The sequence below is a fragment of the Oryctolagus cuniculus genome, chromosome 8 (assembly GCF_051225735.1).
Source record: "Oryctolagus cuniculus isolate XC-2025 breed Fujian yellow rabbit chromosome 8, ASM5122573v1, whole genome shotgun sequence".
Lineage (NCBI taxonomy): Eukaryota > Metazoa > Chordata > Mammalia > Lagomorpha > Leporidae > Oryctolagus > Oryctolagus cuniculus.
Window position 1 is genome coordinate 81,812,622 of NC_142874.1, and position 24,545 is coordinate 81,837,166.

The following is a 24,545-nucleotide window of genomic DNA, read 5'->3' on the forward strand; positions in this document are numbered from 1 at the left end:
TATCTTTCACGGATTAGGAAGTGGGTCACCACTTGAATTGTCTGACAAATGTAGACAGATTAGCACTAAGAAAAAAAATTAATATCTTTTTATTTAGAAGATAAGACAAACACACAAACCGATCTTCCACCCTCTGATGTTGGCCAGGACTGGACCAAACCAAAGCTGGAAGCCAGGAACTCCATCTTTGTCTCCTGCATGGGTTGCAAAAGACCCAATTACTTGAACTCCCTGCTAGGACGTACACCTGTAGGAAGCTGGATTGGAAGAGGAACCAGGATTCCAACCCAGGCAATACCAAAGTCAGGAGCCAGGTGCTTCCTCTGTGTCTGCCGCATTGGTGACAGGGGCCCAAGCACCCAGGCCATCCTCCACTGCCTTTCCCAGGCCATTAGCAGGGAGCTGGATAGGAAGTAGAGCAGCCTGGACACGAACCAGTGCTTATGGGATGCCAGCATTGCAGGTGGCAGCTTTACCTGCTGTGCCACAACACCGGCCCTAGTTTTTTTTAGGCGTAATCCCAAAGGCTCTTTTTGCCATCATAGAGAGTTTGACCCTTCTCAGTTCCTTTTACATTATAAATCCCAGAAATACCTCTAATGTAAGAAAATAGGCGAATTTATCTTTAATTTCTAAATAGCTCATAAGTAGTACTAAAATCATAATTACTGGATTTCTAACCTGTAAATTGTGATGATAATACTCTTCAGGATTATGAAACTGATAACTAAATTGTCCAATTCTCACCTGACACATAGAAGGTATTTAATAATATTATTTGAGTATGCACACCAATGTTTAGACTACTGGGCTTTAAATTCTGAACCTGCCATTTATTTAGTTTTGAAATTGGGCAAGTTATTTGACTGTTGTGTACCTCAATTTCTTTTATAAAGTTTATTTTAATTTTATTCAAAAGAGAAACACATCTTCTGTCCCGTGGTTTACTCTCCTAATGCCCATGACAGTTGGAACTGGGCCAAAAGAAAGCCTGGGTCTTGGTGGCAGAGATCAAGGACTTGAACCATCACTGCTGATTCCCAAGATGTGTGTTAGCAGGAGCTAGAAGTGGAAACAGAGCCAGGACTTGAACCCAGACCGCTGTAATAATGGGATGTAGGTGTCCCAAATAGTGTCCTAATGTCTGTGCTAAATGCCAAACCTTCAGTCTCTTGTAAAGTGTATATAATGGTAGTATGTACATTGTAACCTTATAAGCATTTAAAGCATTTTTACCTGTGTCTAGTATATAGTTGCACTGAAAAAATGACATATATTATTATAGAGATGAGCATTAATAACTGCCAACTGTCAAGCACTGTGTCTGCACCACGTGTTTTCATCTCTGTACCCAGAATATTAATTCAGTTCCAGGGGACATTGTGCTCCAAAAGCATCAATGTTGTGTTTTCTGGACCTCTCTTATCTTTTTGGCATTCTTAGGCATCTAGTAATTCCTGGGGGCTGGAGGGGAGGGCTGTAGGATATAAGAGTTAAATCTCTGGAAGGTAAAAGCTCTGTCAGTTTAGGTCCTATCCTATGGCAAAGATCACTCCAGTTGCTGAGTGGAGAGATGATGAGATAAGGGGTAGGCAGATGAGGTAGGCATAGGATCCCCTCACTGCCTGAAGATGGAATTATTCAAAAAAAAAGTGTATCAGTACTGAACATTAATAGGCTTTTCTATTTTTTCTTTATTCCTTAAATAATATAGTATAGCAATTATTTATATATCATTTATATTACAATATGTATTATAAATAATTTAAAATTGATTTGAAGTACATAAGAAGATATATGTGACTTATAGGCAAATAGCATCCCATGTTATATAAGAGACTTTGGAATCTGCATATTTTGGTGTCTTCAGGCTGTGAGGGGATTAATCTTCATTGGGCACCAAGGGATAACTATAAATGGAAAAATTGAAAACACAAGGGGGCCATCTTGTGGTGGCTGTAGCAATTTAGAAACCTTAAAAAATTGAATTCTGGCTATAAGAACCAAACATGTAGAGGGGAAAATCAGTTTTCTAATATGTGTTATGGCACTTGGAAAAATGTTACTGGCTGTTCATTAGTTTGTGTATTTTACTTAGTTTTTTCTTTACTTGGTGAGTTCTTTTTCTATAGCGTGGTATCACTTTTAATGGGTCCCTAATGACAAATACATCTCTGCATATCTGTTTCCCTTGGTAGTTAGAATAGTCTGGGCACTCTTTGATTATTGTCTTTGATCAAGAGTTTATAGGGAAGGATTATGTTTGATACTTATTCTCATCAGGGTTAAATATTCTGTCATTTTCTATTTTAGATAGCATAAATAATTGAATAACCACTGATTATCTACTGGTTTTACATTCAGAAGAAACAATGGAATGCCAAGAATTTATTGTAAGTCCCTACCAATTTTCACAGTTTCCTCCCTTCCCTCCCTTCTCCTCTCTTCCCCAATCTGTCCCTCATCGCTCCCTCGCTTCTCCCTCTCTCCCCTCCTCTCCTCTTGTTTTGTTTTCTTTTTTTTTGTTCCTTCCCCTCCCATCTTGTTTTGTTTTCTTGTTCCCTCCTTCCTTTCTTTCTTTCCATAAGTGTCTTACTAGAGTTGTCAGATTTGGTAAAAATAAACAAAGTTAAATAAAACAATAAATAAAATAAAACAGTTAAATAAAAAAGTTAACCCAGTTAAATTTGGGTTTCAGATCAACAGTGAATACTTTTTTAGTATTAAGAATGTCTCAAAAATTGTGCTATGCTTTTTCTGGCAACTCTGTCTCTTACCAACCATTCATATTTGTTATTGTTTGTAACAAATTTTTGGGGAGCTTGGGACCAGGAAACATTTCTTTTTTAAGATTCATTTATTTAGTTGAAAAGCAGTAACAGAGAGAGAGAGAGAGAAAAAGAGGGAGCGAAAGAAGGAAGGAGATCTTCCATCTGCATGTTCACCCACCCAGTGGTCACAACAGTCAGGCCTAGGCTAAGTTGAAGCAAGGGCCAGGAACTCCCATCTAGATCTCCCATTTGGGTGGCAGGGACCCAAACATTTGGATTATCTTCCACTGTCTTACTAGAGACATTAGCAGGGAGCTGGATGGAAGTAAAGCATTCAGGACTTGAAAACGTGCTCATATGGGATATTTGCATTGCAGGCAATGACATAACCCATTGCAATACAATGCCAGCTCCAGTTTCTGTTTCTTGAAGGCCTACTATGCCTCTTATAGAATAGTGGTTCTCTAACTGTTTAGTATCAGGACTCTTTTGTACTCTCAAAATTATTGAGGACCCCAAAGAACTTCTATATGTAAATCTTATATCAATAATTTTCATATTAGAAGTTAAAACATAAATTTTAAAAATATTTGTGAATTCACTTAAAAATGTTGATAATAAACTTTTTTAAAATTTATTTTATTTTATTTTTGACAGGCAGAGTGGACAGTGAGAGAGAGAGACAAAGAGAAAGGTCTTCCTTTTACCGTTGGTTCACCCTCCAATGGCCACTGCGGCCCGCGCAACACGACTGGTGCACCGCGCTGATCCGTAGCTAGGAGCCAGGTGCTTCTCCTGGTCTCCCATGCGGGTGCAGGACCCAAGCACTTGGGCCATCCTCCATTGCACTCCCGGGCGACAGCTGGCCTGGAAGAGGGGCAACCGGGACAGAATCCAGCGCCCCAACCGGGACTAGAACCCCGTGTGCTGGCACCGCAGGTGGAGGATTAGCCTATTGACCCACGGCGCTGGCCAATAATAAACTCTTTACATGTGAAAATAAGTACTACTTTTAATGAAAAATAGCTGACTTTTCTAAAAAATAATAGCAGATAACCTAGGAGAGTAGCACTGGTATACATTTTATGTGAGTTTTTATCATTTGACTTCACAGAAGACAACTAGATTCTCATATCTGTTTCTGCATTCAATTTGCAATTGATTTCTGTTATAAGGCATATATAGCCCTGTGAAGCAGCATTCTGTACTCCTGAAGGAATGACAGTGAAAAGACAAATAACACTTGAAAATAGTTAAAAAAAATTTTTTTTCATTTGTTTTTAGTTGACGGACAGAGTTCCCATCTACTATTTCATTCCCTAATTGCCTACAGTAGCTATGCTTGGGCTAAAGCCAGGTGCTGGTTACTCAATCCAGGTCTCCTGTGAGTTGTAAGAACCCAATTATTCAGCCATCTCTGCTGCTTCCCAGGCGTTAGCAGGAAGCTACAGTCAGGAGCCAGAGCTGGATATCAGACCCAGGTGCTCTAACATGGGACAGGGGCATCCTAACCAGTGTCTTAACCACTGGGCTAAACAGATATCCCATGAAAATATCAACTTTTCTCAATTTTTTAGTTTTATTATTTCTTTGGTTATTATTGTTATGATATCTGTTTATATGTTCTTTTATTGTTAGATGCCTTAAATGGTTTTTTTGTATGTAAGAAGAGTGTATAAAATAACTTTGAATATAAATAAAAAGCATTTCTTTACATTTGTTCTCTTGAAATTAAGGTCCTATATACTCATCAAAAGATGAAGAAGTCAAAGGTGTGGCAAGATGGAATTCTGAAGATCTCTCACTTAAAAAACAAAGTAGGTGCAAAATAGTTGACCTAGGTTTCTAAGAATGAGGTTTTTGTCTTTAATATTAAAAAAACTCTATAGATGATAAAATGTTGGATAAGTCCATACTTCTATATGCTGTGAAAACATATTTTCAAATGATTCTATCACACTGGTTAATTTGTGTTTTATGAAATTTCAGTAAGTACCATTTGTTTGTTGTGATTTTTAAAAAAGCTTATATTGTTAAATGCTTACAGTATGCCAGGCATAATGCTTCAAATGTATTAGCTTACTTAACATAACTGTCCTACTGGCTAGGTACTGTTTTCATCTCTCTGATGATGAAACAGGCACAATCAGATGAAGTAGCTTACTCAAGGGTCTCTTAGCTAGAGTATGGAGGAGTCATGCTTGAACCTAGGCTTTTGGGCTCTAAAGTATATGTCCTAACCATTCTACTGTTTCTCTTAATATTACAAATTTTTAAAAAGAACTTTATTGTGCCCGGTGCTGTGGCAGAGCAGGTTAAAGCCCCGGCCTGCAGTGCCAGCATCCCATAGGAAGAAGCTCCTGGCCTCGGATCTTGGTTTAGAAAAGTCTTTAAAGATGAGTATTCTTCACTGTATAAACAAAATTAGTAAGTTGGGAGGAAAGGAACTGAAGATGATGTCATAGTCATAATAACATGGATGTATTAAACAGAATGAATCGTACGAGGAACCAAAAGCAATTAAATGGGGCTGGAATGAAGGGCCCATGTTGGGAAATGGTAGAATTTAAAGCTACTAAGGTGTGGAAGGGAGCCAGATTATGAGGGACTTTGTGTGTTCTTCCTGAGGAGCCAGTGAAGAATTATGAGCAGAAGAGTGATGTAATATTTGTGTTTTAGAAAGATTGCTTTGGCAGCAAAAATGCTATAGAATAATGAAGACAAAAAATTATGGGCATCTAACCAAGTCAACATTAGCAATAACTAGAGAGAAATTATAAAAATATTCTAGAATTTTCAGACCTTGGATATAGAAGAGAGGAGAATCCAAAATGACTTTCATATTTCTGTATTTTGATTATGGTGCTGAGACAAGATATCTCGAAAAGAAAATTAAATTTATGGGGAACAATGAAGATTTTTGCATTCCATAGGCAGAGTTACAGAGGGGCTGAGGCAGAGACAGAAAGAGAGAGATTTCCATCAGCTTGTTCACTCCCCAAATAGCTGCAATGGCTGGAGCTGCACTGATCCAAAGCTAGGAGCCAGGAGCTTCCAGGTCTCCCACACAGGTGTAGGGGCCCAAGGACTTGAGCCATCTTCTGCTGCTTTCTCAGGCCATAGCAGAGAGCTGGATTGGAAATGTTGCAGCCGGGACTTGAACCGGTACCCATATGGGATGCTGGCACTGCAAGCAGCGGCTCTACTATGCCATAGCACTGGCCCCTTGAGTTCCATTTTGAACATACTATATTTGAGATATTACAAAAACAGTCAAGTTACTTGGTGTTAAGGCCCCAGAGCTCAGGAAAGAGTTCTGCTGTACCATTATAGATTGGAAGTCTTTTGCGTTTAGATGGCATTAGAAGTTAGTGGAGTGGTTCATTTATTTAACAAATATGTTGTGAGTGTATGAAATGCCTAATATTCTAAGAGAGTGCATCAGGGAACCAAACAGTTAAACCCTTTACTTCAGAGAAACCACATGAGAGAGACTAGAAAATTAAATGAATACGTATGTCTGTTGGGTAAGGCAAATAGTAAGGAGATCAATGTCGTTGAAATTGAGTGAGCAAAGGAGAATGGAGATGAGGGAGATTAGATAAACCCTATTGCCTATTATAAGGATTTCTGTTCTTATTCTAAGGAAGCTGTGGAATGATTTGAGCCAAACCATAGTGTGATCTGATTTGTGAGGATGATATTGTTTAAGTAGGGAGTATAGGATGAAAAGACTAGAGGAACAAGAATACAGCTCTCGGAAATTTTTTAAATTTTTAAAATAGCTTTATTGAGATATATATATATATATATATATATATATATATATATATACTTTTCAGCTCACTCATTTGGTGATTTTTATTTTAATCAATTTTGCAACCATTAAAGCAATCTAAATTTAGAACATTTTTTGTCACCTAAAATAGAAATCCTATGCTTACTAGCAGTTACCGCTCAGTACCCAGCCCTTAGCCCTAAGAAAACAAACCTATTTACTATCTCTATAGATTTACCTATTTTGGACATTTCACATGATTTGAATTATGTAACATGGAATCTTTTATATATGACTCTTATGTAGCATAATATTTTCAATGTTCATTCATATTGAAGCATATATCAATACTTTATTCCTTTTTATTGCTGAATAGTGTCCATTGTATGGGTGTGCTGTATCACTTTATTTCTCTTTTCATTAGTTAATGTACATTTGGGTTGTTTCTACATTTTGGCTTTTTTTTTTTTTTTTTTTTTTTTTTTTTTTGACAGACAGAGTGGATAGTGAGAGAGAGAGAGAATGAGAGAAAGATCTTCCTTTGCCGTTGGTTCACCCTCCAATGGCCGCCACGGCTGGCGTGCTGCGGCCGGCGCACTGTGCTGATCCGAAGGCAGGAGCCAGGTGCTTCTCCTGGTCTCCCATGGGGTGCAGGGCCCAAGCACTTGGGCTATCCTCCACTGCCTTCCCGGGCCACAGCAGAGAGCTGGCCTGGAAGAGGGGCAACCGGGACAGAATCCGGCGCCCCGACCAGGACTAGAACCTGGTGTGCCGGCGCTGCTAGGTGGAGGATTAGCCTACTGAGCCGCGGCGCCGGCTCATTTTGGCTTTTATAAATAATGCTGCTATCATCATTTATGTGCAAGTTTTTGTATATACATATGTTTTTACTTTCTTGACTATATACATAGGGCTGAAATCTCTGTGTCTGTGGTAACGTTATGTTTAACATTTTTTTAATTAATTAATTAATTTTTATTTTTTGACAGGCAGAGTGGACAGTGAGAGACAGACAGAGAGAAAGGTCTTCCTTTTGCCGTTGGTTCACCCTCCAATGGCCGCCATGGCCGGCGCGCTGTGGCCGGTGCACTGCGCTGATCCGATGGCAGGAGCCAGGTACTTATCCTGGTCTCCCATGGGGTGCAGGGCCCAAGTACTTGGGCCATCCTCCACTGCACTCCCGGGCCACAGCAGAGAGCTGGCCTGGAAGAGGGGCAACCGGGACAGAATCCGGCGCCCCAACCGGGACTAGAACCCGGTGTGCCGGCGCCGCAAGGCGAAGGATTAGCCTCGTGAGCCGCGGCGCCGGCTGTTTGTTTAATATTTTTAAGGAAATGCCAAACTGTTTTCAAAAGTGATGGAAACATCAATATTAAAAGGGCTGATGGTGAAATTGTTATGAAAAATAGCTAGAGACAGAAAGAAAGCTGGAAAATGAGATTCATCTTGGCTTCCTTTTGCTTCCTTATGCCTCACATTTAACAAGTTTAATTCATTATATTTGTAAATAATGTCTTATCTCCAATGCCAATACCTTATTTCAAGCATTAGTCATTGTGTCCCTGGTCCTCTACATCATACCATTACAGCAGATCTTGTCTCCTGTTTGTTCACTGTGATGCAATTCCTTCCCTTATGGTGAGAATTAAATTCTTGACTTTCTTTTGTGTATGCCTTCACATTCTTGCACAGACTGCTTAAATGCATAATAAGCATTTGAAATCCAGGTTAAACAAAGTGGCTGATCCTTTTATCATATAATTTGCTTATAGAGCAATTTTTTATTTTCTTTTGAACATGTTTAAGAAAAGCAAAGTTATATTGTTTTTAACATTTATTTTATTTTGATACAGGCAATTTTATATGATGACAAAGGAACATGTTTGGACAGTTTATTTCTTAAGTGCCTTGAGGTATTTTAATGTGTTTATTTTTAAGTTACTGTTTAAAGAGAATACTTTTATGAATGTGTTAATAGTTTGGTCATGGAATTAATACTAATGGTTATATCTGGTAGGTGCTAAACGTTAATTGTAACTAGACTGCTAAAAGTTTTTAGATACTTATGTTATTTAATTTTTATGACACTATGATTTTTTTTTTTGATAGGCAGAGTTGGACAGTGAGAGAAACAGAGAGAAAGGTCTTCCTTTTTCCGTTGATTTACCCGCCTAGTGGCCGCTACGGCTGGTGCTGCGCCAATCCGAAGCCAGGAGCCTCTCCTGGTCTCCCATGCATGTGCAGGGCCCAAGCACTTGGGCCATCCTCCACTGCACTCCCTGGCCACAGCAGAGAGCTGGACTGGAAGAGGGGCAACCGGGACAGAATCCGGCTCCCCAGCTGGGACTAGAACCCAGGGTGCTGGCGCTGCAGGTGGAGGATTAGCCTAGTGAGCCGTGGTGCCGGCCAGACACTATGATCTTTACAGATTAGGAGTTAAATGGAAAAGGTTAGGTAATTGGCCTACATTCATAGAGTGATGGTGGTAGGGCTGGGATTGAAATCCAGGAACTGACTCTAGAATCTGATTCTTTTTGTATGATTTTTTGATAGGCAGAGGCCTACAGTGGGAAATATTTTGTGAAATTATTTCCATTTAAGTATTTTCTAAAATATTTACTCTGTATTTTTCCATACAGAAAGGAAAAGCGAACTAAAGGCATATTTAATATAAAGAATAAGGGTTCATTTCCCAATTTCATACCCTTCCTACCTAACCTAACCTCTTTGTGTCTGACTTCTTAACTGAAAACTGTAGATCATGGACAGACTACTTCATAGAGTTGGTTTGAAGATTAGAAGTAACTTACATAAAGTGACTAGCAGTTTCTGTGATTATAAATGTGTTAAAATGCACATGCTTATTGTCCTTATATTAATTTTTGGCCCTGTTACTTAATTTATTTTACAGTTTTATATGACATTAACAGTGGTTGTCACACTTTAATATTTATTTAAAAAAAGTCTAGGAGAAGCACTATCTTATAGTAGATACTTAATAGGTAGTAGCTACTGCTGTTATTTTATCTTAAATCATTTCATTAACAAGATTAATCTGATTCAGATTTTGTGTTTTCATGCTAATAATTTTATTCTGTAATCAGAGGCAATTTTTGATACAGGCAATTTTATATGATGACATAGGAACATGTTTGGACAGTTTATTTAGAAGTGCCTTGAGGTATTTTAATGTGTTTATTTTTAAGCTACTTTTTAAAGAGAATACTTCTTTTATGAATGTGTTAACAGTTAAGTCATGAAACTAATACTAATGGTTATATCTGGTAGGTTAATAATTTAATAATTAATTTTATTAATTAATACTTTTTATTCTGTAGTCAGAGGCAGTGGTATATTTGTTCTTTTAAGTGTTTAAATATAGTTATTTAAGTAACTAATAATTTATAATGAAGTTTAATTTGTGACAACTGAATATGTAGTTTATATTCACTTATGAAGCATGATAATTGATAATTAATAGCTCTAAGTTTTAAAAAATTATATTTAGTTGCATGGAGTCTAAATGAATTCCTTGAGAGGGAACTTTTTTCCTGTCCTTATCTTTGTGTTCTCAGGATGTAATAAAGGGCCTCATGAAAGTCCAGAGTATGTATTGTTCAGTGAACAAGTTAGTGAATTTTTAAAATTATATTACTATCTTTTTTAATGCTTGTACATAATAATACTTTAGTTATTGATTCATTCAGCAGCTACTTATTGAATATATAATATACCTTGCTTAGTGCTTAGTGAGCTTACTAGAACACACAGATGATCAAATAATTAGATGTATAGAATTTTGACATTTATTCTTTAAAATTTAGGTGAAACCTGGAGATGACCTAGAAAGTGATCGATACTTAATCACAGTTGAGGAGGTTAAAGTTTCTGGAAGCAAAGCTATTAAAGAGGATGTTGTTAAAGAAACACCAGAGTTAAATTCAAGGAGGTTTATATCCTCTGGCAGGTCTCTTGGATGTCAGCCTGCTGGTTTAAAACGGAAATTTACTGTAAGTTTCTCTGTGGAAAATAATTCATCAATAGTATTTATTAAACTGATTTAAAACGTAGTGAATTTTGAAGCTGTCATTAAAATGGTATTTCTTCATATACTTAAGTAGGAAGGAAATAAAACCTAGTTAGAAAAATCTCACTTCAAATGGATGTTTACATTTTAATTTCACAAACTTTAAATTTTTTTAAAATTTCTATTCTCATTTTATTTTAAAGGCATAGATGCAGACAGAGAGAGACATAGAGAGAGAGATCGTCCATCACTGGTTCACTCCCAAATGCCTATAACAACCAGAATTGAGCCAGGCTGAAGCTAGGAGCCTAGAACTCCATTCAGGTCTCATTCAGGTTGTAAGGACCCAATTATTTGAGCTGTTATCTGCTGCCTCCCAGGATGTGCATTGGTTGGGAGCTGGGTTGGAAGCAGAGTGTCTGGAACTTGAATCAGGCACTTCCTTACGGGATGTGGGCATGCCAAGCAGTAATTTAAGCTATTGTACAGGTCCAAGCAGATTTTAAATCTTAAATTATTATTTTGCCTTAAGTAAAGCATATGCAGTCCTTATTTTTCCTTTCCGTTTTCTTTTTAAGACTTATTTATTTGAAAGGCAGAGTGACAGAGAGAGGGAGAGAGATCTTCTGTTTGCTGGGTTTACTCCCCAAATGACTACAACAGCTGGGGTTGGGCCAGGCCTAAGCCAGGAGCCAAAAACTCCATTTAGGCTTCCACATGTCCAAGGCACATTAGCAGAGTTGAATCAGAAGTGGAGTAGCTGGGATTTGAACCAGTACTCCAAGTAAGGGGTGAGGGAGGGCATCACAAGTGGCCACCTAACTTGTTGTGTGACAACACTGCCCTCATTATTTTTCCGAAGCCAATTATTTCATATTTTCTTAATGATATAGCTAATAATTAATTTATTTTAATATTTCTAGGGTTTTCAAGTACCACGTCAGGTCCCCAAGAAAATGGTTATTACAGAAAATGGAGAGTCACCGGTGTTACCTGAGACTAAGAGACCTGACCCTCCTTTTGTACTTCCATCTTACAGTGCACCGCCTTTGTTTTCTGCTATTGGCAAGCAAGATATAAACACTATGCCAAAAAACCTTGAGAACACTGTCCCTTATAAGAACACAGAGAGAAATGGCATTTCCTCAGTTGACTCTGCTCCATTCTTTAAGATGAACACAGAAATGCCATGTGAAGAAAATTATTTTTGCTCTGAAAGTAAGCATTCAGCCTCTTCACTCACCAGTGAGCCCATGAAAAGAGATAGTTTGACATCTCACTGTTCAGGAGTTTCACAAACCATCAGAAGCAAAGCGCAGATACTAGCTCTTCTGAAGTCCAAGTCTACTAGTAGGTGTGAAGAACTCAATTCTGAGGCTACAGAACATTTTCCTCAGGTACAGCCACAAGGATGTTTAAAAGTTCCTGCTAAACCGAAGAGCTTAATTATGCAGGAAGAGTATGCTGAGATGAAGAAGAGCAAAGGAAGTTTAGACTCCCAGCACCAATTAGAAAATGCTATGAGAAATGAAAGTCGATGGGCTATGTATTTGTCTGTACAGAATTCACCTGTACATTCTTCTGTGATGGATGGAAATTATATAGAAAGGAAACCCAAGGCTCAGGAAGATGATAGAAATTTGGATGTGAAAGACCCTTTGGTACAAAAAGAAGTAAAATTCTTTGAGACATATACTGAAAAGAGTAAAAAGCATAATGAAGATAAGACAGGAGCAAATAATGAACAATCCTGGAATCAGGAAGTAAAGTTAGAAATTCCTTCATTCTGTGAAAGCAGCAGCTTACTGGTTACTTGTAGCAGAGCAGAAAATGATGATTTATTATCTGAATTTGACATTCCAGAAACTAATAAAATGCCTGTTAATCAGAATAACAAGGTGTACATCAAAGAATCTATTCACGTTACAGAAAATGCTCAGGTGGTTAATGCCTATGGGACACCAGAAAAAGAGTTTAAACAACCAGTTTTGTCTCTGTCTGAATCAGAACATCCACAAATTGAATCTTCTCTTACTAGCAATCCTAGGATCTCTGATGACATTACAGACATGTTTTCTAAAAGTCACACTGATAGCGAAGATCTTAATAGTATCCATGAATCTATGGATAATGTAACACAACCATTTTTGGAGATAACTTTTAATCTGAACCATTTTGAGGCCAGTGACACTGAGGATGAATCACAAGAAAGTGACAAAATTTCCCAGAATTCAGAAAATGGAATAAAAGAAATTTTGGATAATGATAGCAATTCATGTGTTCAGAAGAGATGCAAGGATATAAGCCATCAGGATACAGGTAGTGAACATTTGCCATTTTTAACATCTATTGGTGGCAGACCTGCAGAAACATTGCCTATTAAAGAGATTCTGCCATCACAGTTTTGTGATAAAACTTCTGTGGGTTTTGACATAGGACCTTGCAAAGCTGAAAATACTGGGGAAAAAATAGAGGAAGAGTACCGTGACATAGTAAGCAATTTTGACCCATCTTTAGAGTGGACTGATGGTGTTTATTTTAAAGAAGATGCTAATAAATATCTCCAAGAAGTCAGAATTAGCTATGATTTCCCTTCACTGCCAATTAAATCTAAAGATCCAAATATAATCACTAATCAGACTCCTGAAAACAATAGTTCATTTTCAGAAGGTGTCCAACCTCAACCTTCTATATTGGGAAGTGACTTAGACAAGAATGATCAGGTTTTACCATCAACCTCTAGCAATGACAATATCCAACTATTATATACCAATCAGAAACACTCTGGAAGTACTGAGCTTGATAAAGCAAATACTACAGATTCCAATTCTTTATTTTACCCTCTAGATAAAAAGCATCCTATTTCCACAGGCACCAAAGTATATATTCCTGAATCTGAAGATTTGGGAAAGTTTAGAAATTTACTGAATGATCACAACGAAGTCAAAACTGCCAAACAAAGCAAACCATACTGGAATAATCCTAGAAATTCTTCAGAACTTTCTGGATTAGGAAATAACTTTTTGCTTTTAAGGTCACTGTCTGAACACAGTACAGCTTTAGACAGCTTGGAAATACTGAAAAAGAAAAATACTGTCCTTCAACAGCAAGAAACTGAGCAGACACAGGAGCCAGATTGCTGTCCTGAAGGTTAGAACGGCATGTTTGTTTTTCACTGTCCTCTTTATAGCTGAAAGAATGAGAAGATACTTGGCTTTGGCTGCTACATTAAAGAATTATACAGGATGTAAATAACTAGTACACATACTAGGTAAAATCAATTCTAATGGAGAATAATATAGTGAAAAATAAGTCTCCTTTCTACCATAGTCCCTCAGCTCACTCCTGAGAATTTTTCAGTCTGTCCTTCCAGAACTGTTCTTTGTGTATGTAGGCATATATTGGCACATATAAATGAATATATGTGTGTGTGTTTGATAACTCATTCTTATCATTTGTTTCGGGATATGTACTAGAAGATTTCAGAAAATCATGAGTTGATATTGATACCTCTAGTTCCAGTCCTATATTACACAGTTCTTCTCTTTACTCTGCTTCATATTGTTGGGTTTTCAACAATACCAAAATATTTACTTCCTGAGGTTTGCAGTACATACCATATTGTTTTCAAATTGTCACACCAGTATCACTGCTAATAGCAAAGAAAAAATCTTTATAGATTTGGAATTTTACTATCCTTTGCAGTTTTTGTTTTTAGGTTGTGTTGAGTGTATAAAGTTGGAGTACTAGTTCAAAAATCACTTGAGTTACTTTAGTATGGTTACATTACCATTTGATTTAAGTGTAGCAAAGTCTGTTGTTTATATTTTAGATGAGGTCTTTTTGTTCATAATTGTTAATATATTTTTATTTTTGACTATGTAAAATAGCTGAGTTAAAAAAAATCAAAGCTCTAAAAACTTAGATTTCTTGTATTTCCTACCCAACCTACTCTAGGTGAACTATGTATCATACCTCTTTTTGCAAAAATAAATAATTTATAAATTCTTATTTTCCCTTATGTAACATAAGATATTATATATATACACACATGTATATATATATGTATATTTTAAAGTATTTATTTTTATTAAAGGGTAGAGAGATAGACATCTCCCAAATGGTTGTAACAACCAAGAAGGCTGGGCCAGACTGAAACCAGGAGCTAGGAACTTAATTCAGCTCTCCATGTGGGTGACAGAGACCCAACTACTTGAGCCATCATCTGCCCTCCAAGATACACATTAACAGGAAGCTGGAATTAGAAGCTAGGCCAGGTCTCACACCAAAGCACTCCAGTATGAGATGCAGGCATCCCAAGTGTCTCCTTAACAGCCGTACCAAATATCTATCCCACCCATGGATTCTTTAGCACCTTGATTTTTTTTTTCATTTAATAATATATTTTGGAAATCACTTCATATCATTTCATGAGAGTCTTCATTTGGTTTGTTTTCAGCTGTATAATATATCACTGTGGATGTTCCATCATTTATTCAACCAGATTCCCTGAATTATTTTATGTTATTTCTAGTATTTGACTTTTACAAATAAATGAAAATAAGTAGCCTTATGTATCTATACAGATGGAGCATCCCTAATCCAAAAATGCATGATCTAAAATACTCCAAAATCTAGATTCAGACTTTGGATTTTTGGATTAGGGATGCTCTGCTGGTAAAGTCTATGCAAATATTTCAGCATCTGAAATCTGAAACATTTCTGGTAACAAGTGTTTTAGATAAAGGATATTCAACTGTATCCAAAAACTTTACGAATTATCCTTATGTATATTGCTTTTGTTTTCATGTTGAAGCTGTGTCTTCAGTAAAAATTCCTAGAAATAAGATTGCTGGGTAAATAAATGTGTAATTTTATTAGATAACTTCAAAGTTTTCTTTATGGAAACTGTACTGTTTCTCACTCCTACTATGATGTATGACAGTGGCTGTTTGTCCATAATCTTGCCAATAGTGTGTTGCCAAGCTTATGAATTTTTGACCAGTCTTAATGGCTGAGAAACAACATTTCAGTATATTTTAAATTTTTATTTCTTTTCTTTTTTAAAAAAGATTTATTTATTGAAAGGCAAAGTTACAGAGAAAGAGAGAAGGAGAGACAGAGAGTGAGAGAGATCTTCCATCCATTGGTTCAGTCCCCAAATGGCTGCAATGACTGGGACTGGACTAGGCTGGAGCCAGCAGCCAGGAGCCTCCTCTGGGTCTCCCACATGAGTGTAGGGGCCCAGATACTTGGGCCCTCTCCACTGCTTTCCCAGGCTTATTAGAAGGAAATTAGATTGGAATCAGAGCAACTGGGACTTGAACTGGCACCCATATGGGATGCCAGCGCTGCAGGCTGTGGCTTAATGTGGCTTAATGCACTATGCCACAGTGCTAGCCCCTAAATTTTTATTTCTATTACAAGTGAAATTGAGCATCTTTTAATATATTTAAACACTATGCATAGATCTTTAATTTTTTTTAAAGATTTATTTACTTGGAAGGCAGAGTTAGAGAGAGGCAGAGGCAGAAAGAGATTTTTCCATCCTCTGATTCACTCTCCAAATGGCTGCAATGGCTGGAGCTGGGCCAATCTGAAGCCAGGAACCAGGACCTTCCCCTAGGTCTCCCATGTGGGTGCAGGGTTCCAAGGACTTGAGCCATCTTCTATGGCTTTCCCAGGCCATACCAGAGAGCTGGATCTGAAGTGGAACAGCTGGTTCTCAAACCAGTGCCCATATGGGATGCCGCAGCTGCAGGCAGTGGCTTTACCCACTTCTTCAGAGCACTGGCCCCATGTATATATTTTTATTCTAACCTTTTGCTCAGCTTTTAATGGTTTTGGTTGTTTTATTTATTTATTTTGATTTGTAGGGATTCTTTATGATATGTATTAGGAGTTCTTTATGGCATATGTTGGAAATGTGTTCTTTCAGGATGTCATTGGTCTTTTGACTTATATTGCTAACAGCATTATCTGTTTAAGAATATTATAGTGGGCCGGCACTGCGGCTCACTAGGCTAATCCTCTGCCTTGTGGCGCCGGCACACCGGCTTCTAGTCCCAGTTGGGGCACCGGATTCTGTCCCGGTTGCCCCTCTTCCAGGCCAGCTCTCTGCTGTGGCCAGGGAGTGCAGTGGAGGATGGCCCAAGTACTTGGGCCTTGCACCCCATGGGAGACCAGGATAAGCACCTGGCTCCTGCCATCGGATCAGCGCAGTGCGCTGGCCGCAGCGCGTTGGCCGCGGCGGCCATTGGAGGGTGAACCAACGGCAAAAGGAAGACCTTTCTCTCTGTCTCTCTCTCTCACTGTCCACTCTGCCTGTCAAAAAATAAAAATAAAAAATTAAAATTAAAAAAAATAAAAAAAGAATATTATAGTAAATAATGTATACATAAGAATATACAGAATGATAAACTATGATACTCTCAAAGAGAAGTTAAAATTGAATGCTTATTTGAATATCTCAAGTGATTCTTGGGAAAAATATCAATAAATTATACTGACTAAAATGTGTGAAAGTAGTTGTTAGGTGATAATTGTTAATTTTCTAGATGCAAAACTAAGTGAGAAACTTTAATGAAAAGTATGGGTAGATATATAATATGAATTTAAATTTATAATACAAAGATTTAAGAATCATAGAATTTAGTTTTTTTTTAAAATTTATTTATTTATTTGAAAGTCAAAGTTACACAGAGAGAGTGAGCGAGAGAGAGGTCTTCCATCCACTGGTTCACTCCCCAATTGACCACAATGGCTGGAGCTGCACCAATTTGAAGCCAGGAGCTTCTTCATGGTCTCCCATGTGGCTGCAGCGGCCCAAGGACTTAGGCCATCTTCTACTGCTTTTCCAGGTCATAGCAGAGCTGGGTCGGAAGTGGAGCAGCCGGGACTAGAACCGGCACCCATATGGGATGCTTGCACTGCAAGTGGTGGCTTTACCTGCTACACCACAGCACCAGCCCCTAGAATTTAGTTTTAAGAAACTACTTATTTCTATCAAATTGTAAAGGAGAATTATAGTTGATTCTCATAAATTTTGGCAGTTATGTGCTGTGAAGTCATAGCAAATTCTGTATTAACAAATATTGAACAGTTGCTCCCAGAGAAATACAGGATTAGGTTCTTAGAAGCCTCTGGTCAGAATATTTTTATTAGCTTATCAATATATAACTTTGTTTTATGTGTGTTTCTCTGTAAACACACCTTTTAATATATATTTCTTTTTATTATCATGGAACTCAGAATGTCAACACTATAACTCATGTCTGACTACAACCTTCCTAATACATGTATTTTCTCTATGGACATGTAGACTTCTTGCACTAGGAAACCCCTATTTATAAGGAATGCTAGACAGCCCTATTTATAAGGGACATCTTAAATAGTGAAATTCACTAACAGAAAGTACAAAGATATGAAAAATAGACCCCCAAAAAGATACTTGTTTACAATATAAGCTGAAGTAGGAAGGCAGGGAATTGCCTTGTTGGGAATGTATACTTACTTTTTTGCTGCTCCATGCATGTCTGCAAAGGACCAGAAAATCACTATAAGAATTGATTTTGGGTTTACAAATTTTATGGAATAGACATAATCCATGAGTAATGATTATCAACTGTATTATAAATATATTTCTCTAAAAGGGATTAAGTTGGTTTTCTTGAGATAGTTTGAGAAAACAATGTATTGGGTTGCAACAAATAATTTCATGGACTTTATAATACAAAATTAGAGGGGCCGGCACTGTAGTGCAGTGGGTTAAAGCCCTGGCCTGCAGCACCAGCATCCCATATGGGCACCAGTTCTAGTCCCGGCTGCTCCTCTTCTGATCCAGCTCTCTGCTATGGCCTGAGATAGCAGTAGAAGATGGCCCAAGTCTTTGGGCCCCTGCACCCAGATTGGGAGACCAGGAAGAAGCTCCTGGCTCCTGGCTTCAGATCGGCGCAGCTCCAGCTGTTGGGGCCAATTGGGGAGTGAACCAGCGGATGGAAGACCTCTCTCTCTGTCTCAACCTCTCTCTGTAACTTTGTCTTCAAACAAATAAAATAGATCTTTGAAACTATTGAAGGAATGAGTTAATATAATTTCCCCCAAGCCATAGACAAATGGATTTAAGATAGGACTAGTATTAATTTAATTGCTTTTTCCTTTTCTATGATTGCAAACAGCTGCAATATAATGATTGTTTTAGCTGAAGCTACTAAAAATTGATATTTCACTTTTTGCATTTTTAGTATAGGTTATTAGCTATTGGCTTAATATTTTTCAGTTAGTTTCAAAAAGGAAAGAAAAATATAAGGAAACATCCTATTGTTGACTTAGAAAGTAACCAGAAAGGTTTTCACTCTAAATATTTTTGAATTTTTATCATGAAATATTCATAGAGACAATGGTACAATGAATTTCTAAATACAATCCAGATTGGGGCCTGCATTGTGGCATGACAGGTTGGGTTGCTGCCTGTGATGCCAGCATCCCACATCAGCATCAGTTTGAGTCTTGGCTGCTCCACTTCCAGCTCCCTGCTAATGCTCCTTGGAAAGCAGAGAAATATAGCCCGAGTGATTTGGACTCTGCCACCCATGTGGGAGACCTGAATGGAGTTCAAGGCTCTTGGCTTAGGCTTGACCTAGTCTCTGCTGCTGTGGCCATTTGGGGAGTGAACCAACAGATGGAAGAGAACTGTCTGTTTCTCCCTCTCTGTCACTTTACCTTTCAAATAAATAAATAAATAAATCGTAAAAAAATACAATCCATATTAAACAATTATCAGGACTACCTCATCTTAAAATTTATATATCTTTCAGTTATTTAAAAATTTTTTAAAAAATTTATTTTATTTGAAAGGCAGAGTTACAGAGAGGCAGAGGCAGAGAAAGAGGGCTCTCCTATTCGTTGGTTCAGCTCCCCAAGGGGCTGTGACGGCTAGAGCTGGGCTGATCTGAAGCTAGGAGCCAGGAGCCAGGCGCTTCTTCTGGGTCTCCTACGTGGGTGCAGGAGCCCAAACACTTGGGCCATTTTCTTTCTTTTTTTTTTTTCTTCTTTATTTAAAGCTTTTATTTAATGAATGCAAATTACATAGGTACTACTTTAGGAATATAGTGGTTCTTCCCCCCCATACCCACTCTCCCACCCCCACTCCCGCCCCACCTACTCCCTCTTGGCCCATTTTCTACTGCTTTCCCAGGTCATAGCAGAGAGCTGGATCAGAAATGGAGCAGCTGGGTCTCGAACTGGCACTCATGTGGGATGCTAGCCCTGCAGGCAGTGGCTTTACCTGCTATGCCACAGCGAAGGCCCTATTTCTTACAGTTTTAAAATAAGTTTAAAATATTTTAGAGTACCATTATATGAAGGGTCTTCAAAAAGTTCATGGGAAATGCTTGTTATACAAAAACTATACGTGAATGTCAAAGTTTTTTGCACCACAAGAAACATTTATAAATTTTAAAATTAATTTTATTTATTTGAAATGAACAGAGAGGGAAAGAAAAAGAAGGAGGGGAAGACCTATCTTCCTTCAGCTGGTTGGTTCACTCCCCAAATGCCCACAACAACTGGGGCTGGGCCAGCTGAAGTTAGGAGAAGGGAACTCAATTCCTGTCTCTCATGTGTGAGGGAAGGACCAAACAACTTCAGCCATCACCTGTTGCCTTCTATGGGACAGATTAGCAGGGAGCTAAATCAGAAGCAGAGTCGGACTTGAAACTCAAGCACTGCAGTACTGGATATGAACATCTTAACTGCTGTGGCAAATGCTCACCTGTAAACTTAGCTTTTAATGCTGTTTCCATCAACTTTTTGATGTAACCTTATGTAAATGATGAATAAAAACATTTGATTTTCTCCATTACAGCTAGGAAACCATTTATTACAGTAATTCCACAATCTGTTCCCAGATCTCCTCATTGGAACCAGGATTCACAACAAGTATGTATTTTCTTTTTCTAACAGTATTTTATTTTGAAGTCAATGTTTCATAATTTGTATAGAATTAGAGGATCCTAAGCTATTTTAGTTCATGATCCCCTTTGTATCTCATTAATTTTCCATTAATTTCCTTGATCAGAAGAAATATCTTATAGTTTTTTAAAGTAGTTAGTAGTATTAACCAACTTAGGTATTTAATGTTCTAGTAACTTAGTAAGCTATTTATTTATTTATTTATTTATTATTTGAGAGATAAGAGAGAGAGAATGCTGGTTCACTCTCCAAATGCCTACAACAGCTGTGATTGGGCTAGGCTGAAGCCAGGAGCCAAGAACTCTACCCAGATCTCCCATGTGTGTGGCAGGGTCTTAAGTACTTGAGACATCACTTGCTGCTTCAGTAGCAGGGAGTTGGATCAGAAATGAAGTAGCCTGAGCTGAAACTGGCACACTGATATGGGATGTGGACATCAAAGCAGTGGCTTAATTCATTGCATCATAATGCTTACCACACTAACTGGTATCTTAAAAGCTAGGCCAAACACCTTCTCCAGCATTTTATTTTAAAAATAGATAGAATGTGTGTCCCTGTAGAGCACTGCACAACTCAAACCTTGGAGAACATTCGATAGCACACACCCCTTTCTTGGGTTTTCTAATGATAATTGCCTTATGTCATAACAGTTTCTGAAAATGCAGCTTCATAAATCCACTGTCGAGTGGCACTGTGTTTCCTTAAATATAAAACATCTTCGGAGTCTCTCTGGGTTCACTGTGGCATTCCAAAGCAGCTTGCTGCACAGTTTGGTAACTGTGATCTGAAAATCAGAAATAATAGGATGGGGCTGGCATCTGATGCAATGGTTAAGATTTCATTTGGGATGCCTGCATCCCATATTGGAGTGCCTCCATTAAGGGTCATGGCTCCACTTCTGATTTCAACTTTCTTGTAATAATGTGTACCCTGGGAGGCAGCAGGTGATGGCTCAAGTACTTAAGTCCATGCTGCCCGCATTACATTGGAAAACTGGATTGAGTTCCAGGCCCCTGGCTTCAGTATGGCCCAGCCCTTACTGTTGTGATCATTTGGTGAGTGAACCAGTGGATGGAAGATCTCTGTCCCTGTCTCTCTGCCTTTCAAATAAATAAAAGCTTTTTTTTTTTTTTAGAAAATAGGATGAACTGGGGGCCAGCACTGTGGCTTAGCGGGTAAAGCTGCCGCCTACAGTGCTGGCATCCCATATGGGTGCCGGTTGGAGTCCCGGCTGCTCCACTTCTGATCCAGCTCTCTGCTATGGCCTGGGAAAGCAGTAGAAGATGGCCTAAGTCCTTGGGCCCCTGCAGCCACATGGGAGACCCAGAAGAAGCTCCTGGTTCCTGGGTTCGGATCGGCGTAGCTCTGGCTGTTGTGGCCAATTGGGGAGTGAATCAGTGGATGGAAGACCTCTCTCTCTCTCTCTCTGCCTCTGCCTCTCTGTAACTGCCTTTCAAATAAATAAATGAATAAATAAATCTTTAAAAAAAAGCTCATGGAGAATGAGTATTATGAAAAAACTATGCATGGATTTGCACCCAAATAAACTTCTCTTAAAAAAATGGGATGAACTGAAATTCTGAAGTAAAATATCTAGGTTAGTAGGGTTTTGTAATAGGGATGCTGCTGCCACTGAGGGGGAAAGTTTGTTGTTTCCTAGCAGATGTGTTTGGAAGAAAATGAAATGTTTCATTTCCCTTCCTTTTATATTTTTACCTCCTGTATTACCAGTTTTTAAAAATTTCAGTATCCTGTGTTGTGGACAGACGGTTCTGTATTTTGATAATTTAGATTATGTCTAGCATTTGACTATCATAAATAACAAGTTTTTAGTGATTTATTTATTTGAAAGATAAAGAGAGCTTCCATCTAGTGGATGCAGCAGGGAGTTGAACTAGCAGAGACTTGAACCAGTGCAGTGCTCAGATTTGGTATGTTGGTGTTACAAGTGCTAACTTAGCCTGCTGCACCACAATGTTGACCCCATAAATAACACTTTAGAAAATGTTTTGGTGCCGGCACTATGGCGCAGTGGGTTAACGCCCTGGCCTGAAGTGCTGGCATCCCATGTGGGCACCAGTTCGAGACCCAGCTGCTCTACTTCCGATCCAGCTCTCTGGTATGGCCTGGGAAAGCAGTAGAAGATGGCCCAAGTCCTTGGCCCCTACACCACTGTGGGAGACCTGGAGGAAGCTCCTGGCTCCTGGCTTCGGGTTGGTGCAGCTCCAGCCGTTGCAGCCAATTGTGGAGTGAACCAGCAGATGGAAGACCTCTCTCTTTCTGCCTCTTCTCTGTGTAATTCTGACTTTCAAATAAATAAATAAATCTTAAAAAAAATGTTTTTGCACACAAATCATTTTTTATATTTTAAATTCTTTCCTTAGATTTGTTCCCAGAAGTGGAACTAATTACTTGGAAGGCTAGGAACAACATTGTTAGGTTCTTGATATTGTCAAGATCTAATAATCTTAAAGTTTTGGAGCAGCATCTGTCTGTCTGTATCTATCTATTAATCAATCAATAAATCAATCAGAGAGGAGAGGGAGGAGAGAGAGAGGGACCTACCTTCTATCTGCTGATTTACTCCCCAAATGGACTCAATAGCTGAGGCTGGTCCAGGAGTAACCCAGGAGCTAGGAACTCCATCTAGATCTCCCACAAGGGTGGAAGGATCTAGGTACTTTGGCCATCTTCTATTGCTTTCCCAGGCAGCTTGATCAGAAGTGGAGTAGCTGGGACATGAACCGGCATTCCAGTAAGGGATGTCAGCACTTAACCGCTACACCACAAATCCGGACTCCAGAGCAGATGTTTAGCCTGGCAATTAAGATATTCGTGTCCCACATTGGAGTACCTGGTTTGAATTCCCAGCTGCAACTCCTGACTCTGAAGGAGTCGGATCAGATGGCCGTCGCAGCCATCTGGGGATGAACCAATGGATGGAAGACCTCTCTGTCTCTGCCTCTCTCTGTAACTCTTTCTTGCAAATAAATAAAAATAAATCTTTAAAAAAAAAAGCTAATTGAGAAACCCAAAATTATCACTGACAATTGTACTCACACTCTGTAGCCTAAAACAGAATAATAACATCTATCTTACGGTGTTTTGTCAGTTTTCACCCTTGTCTAAAAAGATGATGTACAAAGCCATAAGAAATTAGCAACAATATAATTTTGTTTTCAAATGTTCACATTCTTATTTTAAATTAAAAAATAGAGTTTAAACTTTTTCAAGGATGTTTATCACCACGGGTCAACTTAGATAAATACTATCTTTTCACCCAGAATGAGTTTCCTTTTAAAATAAATGTCATGTTTTCAAAATGCTGTTGTTATCCCAGAGTATGAAAACTTTCTTATAATCTTTTGCAATAAAAAGTTATTCAAATTTATTTTTAGTATTTTTTTCTTTTTTTGAAAGATTTTATTTATTTGAGAAGTAGAATTAAAGACAGTGAGAAAGAGAGAGAAAGGTCTTCCTTCTGTTGGTTCACTCCTTAAATGGCCACAATGGTTGGAGCTGCGCTGATCTGAAGCCAGGAGCCAGGAGCTTCCTCTGGATCTTCCATGCCGGTGCAGGGGCCCAAGCACTTTGGCCATTTTCTGCTTTCCCAGGCTAATACAGAGAGCTGGATTGGAAGAGGAGCAGCTGGGACTAGAACTGGTGCCTATATGGGATGCCAGCCCCACAGGTGGAGGATTAACCTATTATGCCATGGCGTCAGCCCCTATTTTTAGTATTAAAATAGAAATGCATTTGTATTTTTATAATGACTTTTCTTTTTAAAGATTTATTTATTTATTTACTTACTCATTTATTTGAAAGACAGAGTTAGATAGAGGGAGAGAGAGAGAGAAAGATGTCTTCCGTCCATGGGTTCACTCCCCAAATGATTGTAATAGCCAACGGCGGGACAAGCTGAAGCCAGGAGCCTCAGACTCTAGCTGGGTTTCCCATGTGGGTGTCAGGGGCCTAAGCACTTGGACCATCTCCCACT

The 24,545-nt window shown here is 38.5% G+C and overlaps 1 protein-coding gene across 12 annotated transcripts in view; it reads left to right on the forward strand.

Moving 5' to 3' along the window:
* The window catches only part of ZGRF1 (zinc finger GRF-type containing 1), a 102,660-nt gene that overhangs the window by 1,217 nt on the left and 76,898 nt on the right, over positions 1-24,545 (forward strand). For 6 of the 12 annotated variants that reach the window (XM_089302916.1, XM_089302915.1, XM_089302921.1 and 3 more), the window contains exons 2-7: positions 2,314-2,393; positions 4,508-4,588; positions 8,403-8,462; positions 10,374-10,559; positions 11,500-13,726; positions 20,442-20,515. In XM_089302916.1, the coding sequence (XP_089159042.1) occupies positions 2,373-2,393; positions 4,508-4,588; positions 8,403-8,462; positions 10,374-10,559; positions 11,500-13,726; positions 20,442-20,515 (2,649 nt within the window). In that variant the 5' untranslated portion in view covers positions 2,314-2,372. The remainder of the gene's footprint in view (positions 1-2,313; positions 2,394-4,507; positions 4,589-8,402; positions 8,463-10,373; positions 10,560-11,499; positions 13,727-20,441; positions 20,516-24,545) is intronic. The other 6 variants (XM_089302924.1, XM_089302926.1, XM_089302923.1 and 3 more) reach the window with 2 other exon arrangements.